The sequence below is a fragment of the Meleagris gallopavo genome, chromosome 5, assembly GCF_000146605.3.
Source record: "Meleagris gallopavo isolate NT-WF06-2002-E0010 breed Aviagen turkey brand Nicholas breeding stock chromosome 5, Turkey_5.1, whole genome shotgun sequence".
Lineage (NCBI taxonomy): Eukaryota > Metazoa > Chordata > Aves > Galliformes > Phasianidae > Meleagris > Meleagris gallopavo.
The window spans coordinates 649,956-664,893 of NC_015015.2; the positions used below are offsets into that span (position 1 = coordinate 649,956).

At 41.4% G+C, this 14,938-nt stretch overlaps 1 protein-coding gene across 1 annotated transcript; it reads left to right on the plus strand.

Annotated features, from left to right (window-relative positions):
* The first annotated feature begins 717 nt into the window (after window positions 1-717).
* LOC100544392 (cleavage stimulation factor subunit 3) lies at window positions 718-14,938 on the plus strand. Its single transcript, XM_019615202.2, has 17 exons — window positions 718-821; window positions 2,235-2,300; window positions 2,397-2,431; window positions 2,545-2,671; window positions 4,855-4,932; window positions 5,115-5,277; window positions 5,789-5,898; window positions 6,316-6,432; window positions 7,462-7,536; window positions 8,828-8,971; window positions 9,063-9,165; window positions 9,747-9,816; window positions 10,991-11,186; window positions 12,285-12,438; window positions 12,837-12,931; window positions 13,053-13,113; window positions 14,252-14,938. The coding sequence occupies exons 2-17, from the start codon at window positions 2,241-2,243 to the stop codon at window positions 14,452-14,454; spliced, it is 1,791 nt and encodes a 596-aa protein (XP_019470747.1). The 5' UTR covers window positions 718-821; window positions 2,235-2,240; the 3' UTR covers window positions 14,455-14,938.

The following is a 14,938-nucleotide window of genomic DNA, read 5'->3' on the forward strand; positions in this document are numbered from 1 at the left end:
AAGTTAGTTTATGCTCTTAAGACAACCAAGTTCCTCAAAATAAGGGGTTGCATCTGAGTGTCCACACCTGGGCACAGGAAAGCAGCTTTGCCTACTCAGGCCTGGATTTTGGCCTAATGGATGTCGAAAATTAAATACAAGAACTTTTTGAAAAAGCCGAGCTAGTTATATGGTTTTTATGTACTTAATTGTGTTTTTGCAAGATAGAAATTAATGAGTTTTGACAGCCAAACTGGAATGCTTAATACTGTATGCAGAATATAATCCTGCTGTTCTAAAATAGTTTCTAAGTGATTTGTTTTTTTCTGCTTCCCTGTAGATTAAAGCAAAAAATTATGACAAGGTGGAAAAGGTGAGTCCTATTAATATATGCCATATAACTATAGCAAGAACAAGTAGCTTGTGATTCAACTAATGTGGACTGAAAAAAAAGAGCTGCCATTGATTGTGCTGTTGAAAAATACAGATAAGAAGTTTCAATAACATAGACTTTGTTGTGAGCAAACTGTAATTAGTAAATTAGTAGAGGAATCTCTGCTTAATTCTCTCCAGTTTCCTTGCGTAGCATAAAGGTGCTTTTGTCAAAGGATGAGTAGTTTGCCTCATTATTTCTTACAAATTTCAATTATTACAAGGAAGGTTTTATTTCATAGTGCATAGTGTTAAAAGTAGAAACCTAATATTTTTGGAATCCTGATCACGTCTTCTTGATGTATTGAACAGTTATTTCAGCGATGCCTTATGAAGGTTTTACACATTGATTTATGGAAATGTTACCTTTCCTATGTACGTGAAACCAAGGGGAAGCTGCCTAGTTACAAGTAAGTTGACAGCGTTGCTCTGAATTATTCCTGTTATATGACTCTTCACTTAATTTTTGATGAGGGGGTGGGAGGAACCTGTGTGCCAAACCTGTCAAGGAACTTTGCAGTAGAGTGGGGTTTGCAGGTAATACTATTTAATCTGAAACACCTTCTTTAAAGTTTCTTTCATTGGGCTTGCTGAATGAGATTACTTCTCAGACTGGGCCTGGGTGGAGAGGTGGGACAGCAGCAGGGGAGCAGCCAGAGCACCCATGTGTTCCCCTGCACCCAAGAGCGGCGCTTGGACTGACCTGAAATACGCCTCTTTCTCAGCCGCAGTCTTCACTGTTCTCCCCCCTCTTCTCTGCCCTGTTTAGGGTCTCCACAACATTCAACACTGCTTCCACTTGAGGTGCTACATTTGAATAGTAAAAGTAAATCATTTGTTAGAGTAAGCTTGGGAAGGCCTACGGAGCATAAAAAATCAATGTGTCAAAATTAGGGGGTCTGTTAATTTTCATCTCTTATAATTTACTGTTTTTTGCCTATTTATTATCCCCTGGACAGCCCAATGCTTTTTTTCCTGCTTGAGGTTTCAAGAAATATCAGTAACTTTCAGCGTCCTATGAATAGTTTGTTTCCCAGCCCACCATAATCTCTGTATCCTACAACAGTCTAGATGGTCACTGATCCATTAACAAAAAGAAATAGACTTCTAATTTTAAAAGGATGTTTTGAAATAATTTTTAAGAAGTATTTTCCTCTTCTATCCCATATCTTTTTCCCATTTAACTTTCCTCTATTTTTCCTGATAATATGGACAAAAAATTAGGGAAATAATGAAAAATATTTGAGGAAAGGAAACAAAAGATAGTGGAAGAGTAAAAGCTGTTTTCATTGGAAATTGGGCAAGGAAAAAATTCTGTGAATGTCTTCAATTTGGGGAAAATTACTTTGATTTTGAAGTGGGTAGGAGATCTTAGGAAAGATTCTGGCTGGGTTCCACATGTGGAGCTACTCCTCGTTGTCCCAGGTTTGATGTTGCTAGGGAATTACAAGGTTTGGGAGTTTTTGAGAGAGAAAAGGAAACAACAGGTACATCTGCGGGGTAGGAGCCTGTAGACAGCAGTTATCTTCTATCTTCTCCACTTCCTCTGCAGTCTGTGTGCTTGGATTTCCACGTTCTTAAGGAGGGAATCATTAATATGCTACATTGCCACCAATAAATGCAAACAGCTTACTTCTAAACAAAAATCTATATGCAGAATTGAAAGATGTCCCAGTGCAAAGTTCTGCTCTCGGCTGTTGGGTGATGCTTTTTATTCCTCAAGGTTTGCTTAGAATTTGCTGCACAAAAGAATGCAGAATAAAGAATTTTTAAAAATACTGAAGAATTGCCCTTTGGTCTTTGTGGTTTGTTCTTTTCCTCAGAGAAAAATGGCTCAGGCATATGATTTTGCTCTGGATAAGATTGGCATGGAAATCATGTCATACCAGGTATGTTTCCTCTATGAAAACACATCTTATTTCTAAGTTGATATCAAGTACAGTTGAACGCTGATTTCATCATATGTACTATTTTTTCTTGAATAGATCTGGGTGGATTACATCAATTTTTTGAAGGGCGTGTAAGTATCTTGAAAGATTTGTTTCTTTTTTTTTTTAAAGTTAATATAATGTCGATGTTCATACCAGATATGATCTGTAACAGCTGACATTAATCTCTCTCCCCAACATTTAGAGAAGCTGTAGGATCTTATGCAGAAAACCAGAGGATAACAGCTGTCCGCAGGGTGTACCAGCGTGGGTGTGTGAATCCAATGATTAACATAGAACAGCTCTGGAGAGATTATAACAAATACGAAGAGGTAATCAAAAGCTTAACACTTGTTTGTGACTTAAAGATATAATAATCTTACGATCAAGTATGGTGCCCAAAATTGGGTCCACTAAATTAGGTGTAAGAGATGACAGGTACTCTGCAAAGAGGCATTTCTGTACCGTGGTGGTGGTCAGACACTGGAACAGGCTTCTCCGGGAGGTGGTTGGTGCCCCGTGCCTGTCAGCGTTCAGATAATGCCCTCAGTAACCCGCTGTAACTTTTGGTCAGGCTGTTGTCGTGGTGAGCTTTGAAGGGCCCTTCCAGCAGAACTGCTGTCAGTGTCACGGTGTCACACTAAGCACAGTAGTGTATGGTGGGTACAACGGCATTTGGCTGTGATGGCTTGGATTTCCTCTGCGGTATTCAGTTGCACGTTCTCAGGTGCATACAAAATGCTCCTCACCGTTACAGCATTGACTCAGGTGAGTCTGCTGTCCCACGCCGTCAGCAATGTCCTCACTGTCCTCAGCTCTATGACCCAGAAGCTGATCTGTAGCTGCACCTCCGTAGGATTCATAGACACTTCTGGTAACGGCTTGTTAACCTCCCCCAGTCACACAGGTGGGAGTGCTGAACTGGGAGTCGATGCCTCTGTGCTCGGCGCTGCTGAGCAGGCACGTCCCTACAGCACCCACCCACTTCCCTTATTGCACCCAGTGCTGCTGATGCCGGCGCACCATCAGTCAACCATATACTGTAGAGGGAAGAAGGGACTGTTTCTCCTTGTTTCTGACTACGCCAGTTGTAGGACTGGTGACAGGAGTGCCTCCTGGCACCCATAGCCCTGCACGTGTCCTGCAGTAGCCCGGTGCCGTGCTCACGACAGCCACTTGAGAAGATCCAAGCCATCTGCCCTCTGTGCTGGAAAATGCCCCATCCCACTGCCAACGGCCTCCCTATCAACTTTTGTCTCTTCCCCACCCACACTGTAAATGAAAACCATTGCCACTTGCTCTACCAGTTCCGTTGGTACACAGAACACAGTCAGAATGGACAGTCAGAATGTCAGAACGCCTGGCCTGTGTTTATTCTGTGTCCTCTTGGTGAGGCAAGGAGGGCAGGGCAGCAGTACAGACAGCACTGCTCATCTGAGGGCTCTGAGGGACAGCCACCCCTGCAGCAACAGCCCAGTGAAAGAGATTGGTGTGCAGCTCCTAGCACCGAAGGTTACTGGGTGTTTGCTGTGGCTAAAACATGCTTGAGTAAAAGCCCTCAACTTGCCCGCTGGCTCAGTCGGTAGCAACTGGGTAGCAGTGTGGTGTCAGCTGCACGGGCTACATGGGGGGCTGCTGGGTTTATGTTCTATGGCTGTCCCAGATCTCTCAGCAAGAGGCCAGCTGGTGCCTTTCCCTCGTTCCCCCAACGTGTTGGTACCCAGCTCAGATGCCTCTTTGGAAGAGTACTAAAACTGTTGTTTCCTCAAATCCTGCTAAGTACTTAAGGAAGATTGATCCTGAGCCAGGCCTGAGCAAAAGGGCATTGCCTGTCCTGCCATCAGAGCTGCTCTGTTGGGTGGGTGCTCCTGGGACTCCATAGCCTGGCCCGCATCCCCTTGGTGTGAGCTGTGCTGTGGGGCAGCACCGTGCCCTCATCAAGCAACTGTCTGGCCGGGCATTGTGCCGGGCACTTGTGGGTCTCACAGAGGGACAGCTATGGCCATCCAGTGCTTCAGGAACAGGACAGGAGGCAGAGCAGTGAGATTTGACTTGTCCAGGAATGCTGAATGGTTCCTATGCTGTCTTCATCTTCATCTGGTAGGCAGCACGCAGCAGCTGGGCAGGGAACCACGGCTCTGTGCGTAGGCACTGGCCACGATTTAAAAGGAAAATTCTAATTTGCAAATACATTCATTCTTCTGCTTTCTCCCCCATCTGATTTATGTAAAGCTCATTGTGTTTTGAAAGCCGTGGTAAGATTAAAAATGTACTGAGATGTTTCAAGTCACCTCAATTTTATTATCAAATTTATTCCCTTGTAAATAAGTTCTTGTCCTTGTGTGAAATGTTTATCAGGAGAAATCCAGAACCTTTTAAGATCTATGTTTGAAGATGGCTTTCAGCTTCCTGCTCGCTTTTGCATTCCCCTTCAGGCTCTTTCTGTACGAAATGAGATTTGGCAATTCCACAAAGAGCCAGTATATTACCAATTCCTTGTTTTGCCCTTCTGCAGGGAATCAATATTCACTTAGCGAAGAAGATGATTGAAGACAGGAGTAGAGATTACATGAATGCACGGCGCGTAGCAAAGGTACAAACTTCCGATAAGTTTTGTTTCCATTCTACAGACTGGCATTACACATGCTTCTCACTTGAACAGAAAATGCACGTTAAGGTATTAAGCTTGGCATGCTGAAATATTTATATCGGTTTCATAAAGCGAGTTTTTTAATATGCTCAGATCTGCTGTTCAAAGCATCATTTCTGTTCCAGGAATATGAGACGGTCATGAAGGGGCTGGACCGCAATGCCCCCTCTGTCCCCCCCCAGAACACCCCACAGGAGGCTCAGCAGGTGGACATGTGGAAGAAGTACATCCAGTGGGAGAAGAGCAATCCTCTGCGTACAGAGGATCAGACTCTCATCACAAAAAGAGGTAATGAGGTACCACTGTAGGATATGTAGGGTTCTATTTCTTAGCTCCATTGATGGTCTCCAGCGTAAATAATAATGTTTTAGTATTCAGGGATTGTGGTGTAGCAGAAGTTGGTCAAGTTTTTTCTTCCCGTTCTTGAATTGTGTGAATTTATTTTTTTTCTTTTCGTCTGTTTAGTCTTTGCTTAAGGCAAGCTGAAAGCAATGTGTAGATTTGGGGTACAGTGCTATGGCAGTGTGCCACCAAACTTTAGAGTTGTGGATCACAGCCTGACCTTATGGCTGATGCTCCTGAATGAGTTCTGCTTCCAACTCTGAGGAGGAGGCGGGTTGTAGCTGCTGGTTGTGATTGATCAAGTTCCAATGATGTAAAAACTGCAATTGTGATCATTCCATTCAAAGCCCGTTAGTAATAGTTTCTAATTTAATCGCTGTTTCTGTATGTCATTGTGCAAGGTAGTACTATTTCTGCAATAATATACAAGGAATATTTCTTACATTTTTCCCCCTAGTTATGTTTGCCTATGAGCAATGCCTTTTGGTTCTGGGACATCACCCAGATATCTGGTATGAAGCTGCACAGTATCTTGAGCAATCTAGTAAGCTGCTAGCTGAAAAAGGGGTAAGGAGAATGCTGATAGCTTTTTTTTTTTTCTTATTTAATTGCTTTAACACGGTGTATGTTGTTAATGTTTTCTCAAATAATATCCAAGGGGGGAGTGAAAAATCTCAAGCATCTTAAGTTGCGTCACATTCAGAATTTTAAATTTGGATCTATTTTAAGTAAAAAAAAAACAAAAAAAACTGCATCTGGGATGATAAGAATTATGAAAAACTGTTGTAGTGTTGTCTGGTTTTAGGTTGGGGTTTGTTTTCTTGTGAGATTTTCTTTGACATCGCTGATTCCTTCAGTACTGGGGAGATGAGTGACTCCTGATTGGAGCATTATGAGGGCGCTCAGTGGATCTTGTTGTGCAGAGCAGATAATCCATGGGCAGGCCATCGGCACTGAACAATTATCGTATTTATTTTATAACAGGACATGAACAATGCGAAACTTTTTAGCGACGAGGCTGCTAATATTTATGAGAGAGCCATCAGCACTTTACTAAAGAAGAATATGCTTCTCTATTTTGCATATGCAGATTATGAAGAGGTGAGCAAAAAAGCGATGTCTGCCGTAAAACCAAAGACATCTCTCTTCAATACTGTCATATTTTTGAAACATACCGAATGCAAAAGCATTCTGAACATTCAACTTACTGATTCTTCTAACTTTAATCCCACCCAATGTTTCTGAGACTAAGCAGACAAAATGGGGAGGGAAAAAAACTATAGTTTTAATTGTTTTGAAAACGTAATGTCTTTTCACTGAACTGTTAACTCTATTTTTCAAACAACTGTGAAAATGAAACTGATTAGTTTACATTTCTCAGAGCATCAGTTTCTTCACTTATGAAATGGGGTAAGAGAGCACCTTTTCTGTCTTATTCTTGGAGGCTGAGTTTTTCCTTGGCTACTATGGTGTTACACAGACTCGATGAGTAATGCCTGACACTGGTTGGTTTTGCACATGAGCCATCAGGAATGAAGACGACGTCCCATTAATCAGAGGAGGACTCACACATCCACAGTAGGGTGTATTGTGCCCGCTTATTGCAACTTGAGTCTCTGCAGGAAGATCTGGAGCATAAAAGCAAACAAATCTTCACCCTTAAAGAAAAAGCTTCCCTTGGCTTTCAGGGCAGCCTCGAGTATCCAAAGCATACCAGCTATTAAAGTTTTTCAGTGTTGCACAACGCAGCATGGAGGGCTGCAGCTGGCAGCAAACAGAAAGGGATTCTTTGAAATGCGTAGGTTTGGAAGTGAAGATGGTGATTTTCATATTTGCTGTGCAAGTTACTTTTTGTTGCAGAGGAAGGAAATCGTCTTCTTATCCCAAACACCCAAAATGGCCATTCTGCTGCAGTATTGCTAAATTAGATTCAGACATGAAAAGCACGTACGTAAACACTAGGAAAAACAGAACGGGGAGATTAAAGATGGACGTATATTGTTTCCAACTGAGGAAAAAGGAAACAAAACTCTTTTTTTTTTTTTTTCCTTCATACTGATTTTTGCATCCCCACAGGTGGTTTGTAGCAGTGTTACTAAGCAGTCTGTATTTCCTGTTTATGTGCTTTAGAGTCGAATGAAGTATGAGAAAGTGCACAGCATATATAACCGGCTCTTGGCTATTGAAGACATTGATCCCACTCTGGTAAGATGATCTCCTGTATTGAGTTCTTCCACGTTTGCATATCCACCTGAGTACAGCCACCACCTGGGGAAGTACTGACGTGAGGTCTTTGGGTCACAAGAATAGCTGAGCAGGTGGAGTGCTGAGATGGCAGAATTGGATTAGGATTTCAGCTAGATTGGTAACTCCAGGCTGTCACCCATCCAGACACACCAAGTCATGCACACGTTTATCCTCTGTGTCCTTTGGAGAATCTCTTAAAAGAAATTATGAGGGGTCACATTTTATAAAAAGCTCATAAGAATTGGTGCACGTCTTGCTGGCTCAGCTAAAATTTCCTTTTGCCTCCCCTTCACAGATTAAAAGCACGTTGCTTTTGCCTGTTGCCTTCCCTAGAGAAATATATTCTTCTGTGTATAAATCAGCTTGCAGATAAAATGGCAGTTCAGCACGTAGTTATTAAGGTGTATTGCTGTGCATCTACTTATGTTGTGTCGTAACAGTGTTGATCCTAGTGTCAGCTGTGCTGGTACAGAGCAAATAGGCTGAGAGCTAACCCGCCCTCAAAAGGTGACTTAGTTTGTAAATAGATGTGAAAAAGCAGGAGAGAGAAGTAAAAAGGTCTGAGGTCTAAAATTAAACAGGTGGGTGCCAGAGGAAAGGTATCCATTTACTGGCATATTCTATTCATTAGACAGAGCTCATAAAGCTTTCCTTACATGCATTCTCTGAGAAGGCACAGGCCAGCCCCTCCCACTGGAGGAATGCAGTTGTTTGTGATCTAATTCTGAGCGGAGGAAGAAATGCAAAGCACAAATTAGCCCATGAATTAGACGGCACATTCTTGACGTTCTGATCAGGTATAGCTATTTGCAGACAGCATGACTTGTGTCTCGGATTCCATAAAAAGAGTAAGAGGTTTCCATGGGCTTTTTGCCTGTTCTTTAGCCCTACGGGTATCTTCACTTAATGGAAAGTTGTTACTCTTAGAGTAAATCCTCTTTCTCAGAAGGTACAAGCTTATGGAAATTACACTTACCTACTTCCCCTGCCTTGAGAAATGTGTGTATTAACTATTGTCACTCTGGGCAATTGGTCTTAGGTACTTTACATTTTTTTAATTCCTCTGTGGATAATTTTGCCTCGTTGTTTTTAGCATAGCAACACAGAGGCACAACACAGACTTGTTTGTTTCTAATACAACTTGTTAGCTGTAATTTGTGAGTAAGGATTATTTCAAGTAGAGCTACAAACTGCACATCCTAGCACTCTTTGTTATTACTGAAGGTAACATTAATATGCTCCTTCATAGGTTTATATCCAATATATGAAATTTGCAAGGCGAGCAGAAGGCATAAAATCTGGAAGAATGATATTTAAAAAGGCAAGAGAGGACACCCGGACCCGCCACCACGTCTACGTTACTGCAGCTTTAATGGAGTATTACTGCAGTAAGGTAATTACAAGTGCTCACTTTGGTACTGAAGAAGCATGGGATAGTGTGCGTCTCACTGAAGCTTATAACTTCTTCTTTTTAATGTTTGCAGGACAAATCTGTGGCCTTTAAGATTTTTGAGCTAGGGCTGAAAAAATACGGAGACATTCCAGAATATGTACTGGCATATATCGATTACCTGTCTCACCTTAATGGTAAGCTTCATGCACTGAGATGCCCGAGAAGCTTTAGGCTGTCTCCTCTGTGAGCTCAGCAGAGGTAGAGCTTTGTTCTTCTGCCACCTGTAAGCATAAATATATTTATATTTTTGAGTCAGAGTGTCAGTAATTTTGTAAGAAATTGTTGTAGGTCTCTATGAATAAATGCAAGGCCTTTCTCTAGATCTCCATCACAGTGAGATATTTGGTCTAATAATTGTGGAGGAATACACAACAGGGCCCAATTAAAAGTTACTGAGATAAGTCGTCGTGATAATTAAAGAAAGCTGGAAAAAAACCCAACAGTTATCCTGAATAAATGGCAAGCAATAGTTGTGCTGTTATTAAAGAACCTCTATCAGGACAGGTTTATTGTGACAACAAAAAGAAATGTGCAAATAACAAATTCACAGTAGAATCTGACACTGTTATATTGTTGTATGCATGTTCAGACTTGGTTCTCATTTCTGAAAAACAAATCAAGGTATCAGAATGTCAGTCTTTAGTGCAGTGTCCACACCAAAATGAGCTGTGCTTTACTCAGTATAATTTTTCTTTTTTTTCTTCTGTTTTTAAAGAGGACAACAACACAAGAGTTTTGTTTGAGCGTGTTTTAACTTCAGGGAGCCTCCCACCTGAGAAATCGGGGTACGTCCGTAAAAGCTGCTTCGCTACTCTGAAAAACCACTTTCAACTACAAATAGCACAAAGTAATGAGGGAAGAAGAAAGAACAATGAGACAAAATTAGCTACAGATATTGCTTCCCCCCTTAATGCTCTCTAAAATAGCAGCAACCAGACAGATTTGTGCAGGTTCCTATCCCGCTCACAGTGACGGTCATTAATTTGTTGATTTTTAAAACCTCGTTGACATGGAATTGTTAGGGAGAAAGTGCAAGATCCTGCTGCGTGGTAAGCACTCAGTAGTTTCAGCAGGTGGCATGGCTTACGCCACGTATCACTCAGTGGTGCTTTGGATAGATGACGAAAGGGAGCTGATGATGTCTTTCAGGTGAGTCAAGAGTTTATTGAGGAGAATGCTGAACTGTGCCCAAGCAACCAAAAATAAAACTATGAATGAACCAAAAAGGGCACAGATTAACCATTTACTGGCACATTTTCATTGCTGCTGTTTAAATTTATTCTCTACAGAATAGTTACTAGGCCTTTTGCATCCCAGGTGTTCACCATTATTATTACTGTTGGACACAAGCATCAAAACTAAGAAATCAAATACTGCCCTGCTGTGCATGGTCATTCTACATTTCCCTTAAAAGAAAGGAATAAATAAATAAATAAAATCACAGATTATTTAAAAGCACCTTCTTCAAAGGTGAACTCCAAAGTGGAAGTTGAACCATGTCCAGAAGTACGGTCAGACGTTACTCAAGTTAGACAAGAGATTTTGCACAAACCTGAGTTGCAAAGGAGCACAGTGCTCATCCAGTTCCAACCCCCTGCTATGTGCAAGGTTGCTAACCACAGACTAGGCTGCCCAGAGCCACATCCAGCCTGGCCTTGAATGCCTCCAGGGATGGGGCGTCCGCAGCCTTCTTGGGCAACCTGTTCCTTTTCTTTTCGTGACAGGGTCTATTGCAGAGATGAGCTGAGTGTATAGTGATTAAAGTCCTCTACCTCTGAAAGCTTTTACCAAAATACGTGAGGCACTGGGATGGTAATGGATGCTATAGATCAAAATTAATAAATGCTAGAAATGGCAGTGTGTTCCCTGATTTACCTCCTTAGCATCTCTCATCTTGAGATCTTTATAATTTGGATTTTTTTCTCCTTCGGTAACTGCCTCTTATCTGTTCTTTTACAGAGAAATCTGGGCTCGGTTTCTAGCTTTTGAAAGCAACATTGGTGACCTTGCCAGTATCCTCAAAGTTGAAAAACGGAGGTTTACAGCATTCAAGGAAGAATATGAGGGTAAAGAAACAGCTCTGCTTGTAGACAGGTATAAGTTCATGGACTTGTACCCTTGCTCTGCAAGTGAGCTCAAGGCTCTTGGTTATAAGGTGAGTAAGTGGGTAAAACCTCCTTTTACTGTTGCTGGTTTCAGTCATAGCAAACTTAAGCGGTTCCTTCTTTAGCACTTGTTTTTCTTTTCTTGGTAGAATCTTCCTCCTCTTTTTCAATTGTAAATGATAGTTAAAGTGCTTCAATGCTGCTTTTTGGAATTTAAATTCGAGGCCAGAAGCCTGTGCCTGGTGGTCTCCCATCTCATTTCTGACCACGTGTATTTAAGTGGTGTATGAGTCCCCTGCCAGTCCATAGAGCTTTCGAAGTCGCTAAGATGGGAGTTCTGTGTAGCGTGATGCTAAGTAGACTGCCAGAGGCAGAAACAGCTCTGCTGGAGAAACTGCTCTTTCCCTTATATAAATAGAAACAGAACCTTCAGCTCCTATCTCAAAACAAGTGCCTCAACTTCATTTTATTTCTTTATTTCACTAGATAGATAAGTGATTTCTGAGAAGAAAAAAAGGTCACTGAAGTTAGTAAAACAGCTGAATTGTTGGGCTTCACAATTTCACAGTGATCTGATAGGTGCGGACGAGTCACAGTGAGCCACCGAATGTTTTTGTCTTAAAGCGTTGCAACAAAGATATTTTTAAGTCACAGGTGTGTTTGAGAGAGCATATGTCTTAGGTGTACCCAAGACTATTCAGGCCAGGGCCTGGTTTGTGTTTCTTCTGACTTACCGTAATAGAATCGCTTGAACTGATGCACGTGAACTGCCATACAATTCATTTATTTTCCAGCTAGAGCAAGCTAGAGAGTGAAATGAGGGAGAAATGGTAATTGTGAAGCTTAATGGTCTGCACCTGTTCACCTAAATCTTCTCAACCTAAAAATGGTGCCATTCAAAACTGCTAAACACGGTTCCATTCTGAAACACCACCACGTGTTTCCATTCCCAGCTGAACAGTCCCACTGTAGGACTGCAGTGTGTGATGACAGTATGCAAGCTGTGCCCAGATGGTCTTCGAAGAGGACAGCTGTAGTTGTCATTATGATAAAGCGAGAAGAAATGAGCGGTCCAGAGAGATGTTTTGTTCTGCAGTTTAAACGGTGTAGTAATGCCAAGTTCAGTGCTGTCTTGTTGGCTTTCACAGGACGTCTCCCGTGCCAAGTTGGCAGCTATAATTCCAGACCCCGTGGTTGCGCCGTCCATTGTGCCTGTTCTCAAAGATGAAGTTGACAGAAAACCCGAATATCCCAAACCAGACACTCAGCAGATGATTCCATTTCAGCCACGACACTTAGCACGTAAGTCAGAAGTTCAGTCAGCAGTGGCCGTAGTTTACCCAGCAACAGGCTATTAGTTGGGCTGCTTAGCAAACCTAATCACAGACTTCTTACAGTCACACAAATCTGTACTTAAATTTTAGGCTGTTGCTTAAGTGGATTGCTAAAGGCATGCGTGTATGTTTTACCTACATCTAAGGTCGCATGAAAATAAGTACAAGTAGATTTTGTGTCTGGCAAGTGGTAATAAGCTGTTACATACACTGCTCATAGACTTGAGGTCAGTAACTCAACCGTATGTAATTAGTAATTAGGCAAAAGTAACAGAGTAGTGATTATCTGCACCTAATAATAGAGCTGTTAAAGCAGTACAAGTCTCGCTGTCTTGCACTGGATTCGCATACTTTTTCTTCCCACAGCTCCAGGTTTACATCCTGTACCAGGAGGTGTATTTCCTGTTCCACCAGCAGCTGTAGTCCTAATGAAGCTCCTGCCACCTCCTATTTGTTTTCAGGTGTGTTATGAGTTCTGAAAGCTTAGATTTGCAGAAGTTGTTCTAATTTGACAGAACCACATTATATACGAACTCTATTTGAAATATCTGTTTTTTGGTTGTTTTTTTTTAAACAAATCAGGGTCCCTTTGTTCAAGTGGATGAGCTCATGGAGATATTTAGAAGATGCAAACTGCCAGACAGTAAGTTGTTTGTTCACTCTGCAGTCTGTACTAGTGTGCATATGACTTCACTTTACATATGGATATTACTGTCTAAAACGCAGGCCTCCTTTATAGCTGCAGATGTATAATTATTATTTAAGAGCATATTGTTGAGTTGGCTGTGGTTGTAGGCTGGAATCAATCTAGAGATGTTTGTTCAACTGTGCAGGAAATCAACATGAAGTAAAAAAAAAGCTGAAAATCACCAGCTGCTGCTTCAGTAACATTTTGGTGGTAAACATTAAAAGAAATAAAGATTTTCAGAATACTCCTTCAAAGAAGTAAGGCAGTATATATAGTAGCATAATAACTGTAATTAATTAAATTACAATTTTGCAGCGTGGTTACAGGTTACCTAGCAGCAAGATATTAATGAAATGCTAACTGCATTTAGCAAACTTCATTAGAGAAAATTCCACGTCTTTGGTCATCTGAATTTGTGCCTTGGTCGATGCAACTCTGCCTGCACACTGAAGCAGTGCTCGAGAACAATTCCAGAACAATGTTTTCTTAGCTCCCACAATGAAGGCAGAGTTCTGACATGTAAAAAGAGGACAGGTCTGTACCCTGGGCTTCCATGGGAGATGATTCACTTGGTGCTTTTCATTCCTTGCTGGTTGAAGCAGAAATGATCAAAGAGAAAGCTAGGATTTGCATTCCGTTAGAGGGAAAATAAACCTCCTACTTAAATTATACATAGTATTTTTGAGTTTTCTCTGTTCCTAACCAGAAGCTGGCTTGCTGTGCATACTTGCCGATGAGCCATGAACCAGGGCTAGCACTGCCCCAGTAGGCCTTGCTATTTTATTAAGCTTCCAGGCTGACCTCAGTATGTGTGTATGGAGGTCTCAAGGTGACGCAGCAGCATTTACTTCATAAGTAGTGCTTGCAACAGCTCTAGGTTTTAGACAGTTGAGACTTAATTCTTAAGATGTTTGCTTGCACTGTTCTGCAAATGTTATGTTCCTGAAAGCTCCAGAATGACTCTGTCTTGGTGTCCCTGTTGGCATGATTATTCGTTTTTATTCCAAAAGCATGACTGCAACTGTACTCAGCTTTGCTGAAACAGCTTTCTAATCAGGGAATTTGGTTTCACAAATTTCATCTTTTTCTCAAGCTGTTGATGAAGCTGTACGGATAATTACTGGAGGCCTACCTGAAATAGCTGTGGAAGGCAATGGACCTGTGGAAAACAATGCTATGCTCAATAAGGCTGTCAAGAGATCAAACGAGGATTCTGACGACGACGAGGAGAAAGGTTCAGTAGTTCCCCCTGTACACGACATTTACAGAGCACGACAACAAAAGAGAATCCGGTGAAACAAGCTTGGAGTTCTACTGTGACAAGGACTTGCTTTGAGTTTGTCAGTCTCTTAAATGTAACGCATTTAAAAGGGACAGCTGCAAAGAAAAAAAATCTTGAAAATGGTTTTGTTACTGTGGTGCCTCTCTTCTGTATGGTTCTTGACCCAAAAACAGACAGAACAATCTTAGAATGTGCTCTGAACAAAACTAGGTTTTCAAAACCAAAAGTGCAAAATGTCTAACTGCATTTTGTTCAAGGGTGTTCACATCTACCACTTGAAATCTTGTGGGTTTTCAGCAGTTTTATTTTAAAAACTGGATGGCTTATAATTGTGAAGCATTTTTAATTCACATTTTCTGGAAGACAGTTGTTCTCAGCTTGTCCATGTAGTGTCCTGCCTTACCGGTCGTTTTTATTTATGGCAGAATGTATGGAATCTGTTTTGTAGTTGAAAGTGGGGAAAAAACATTCCTTTAAAATAAAAGGATATCGATAACA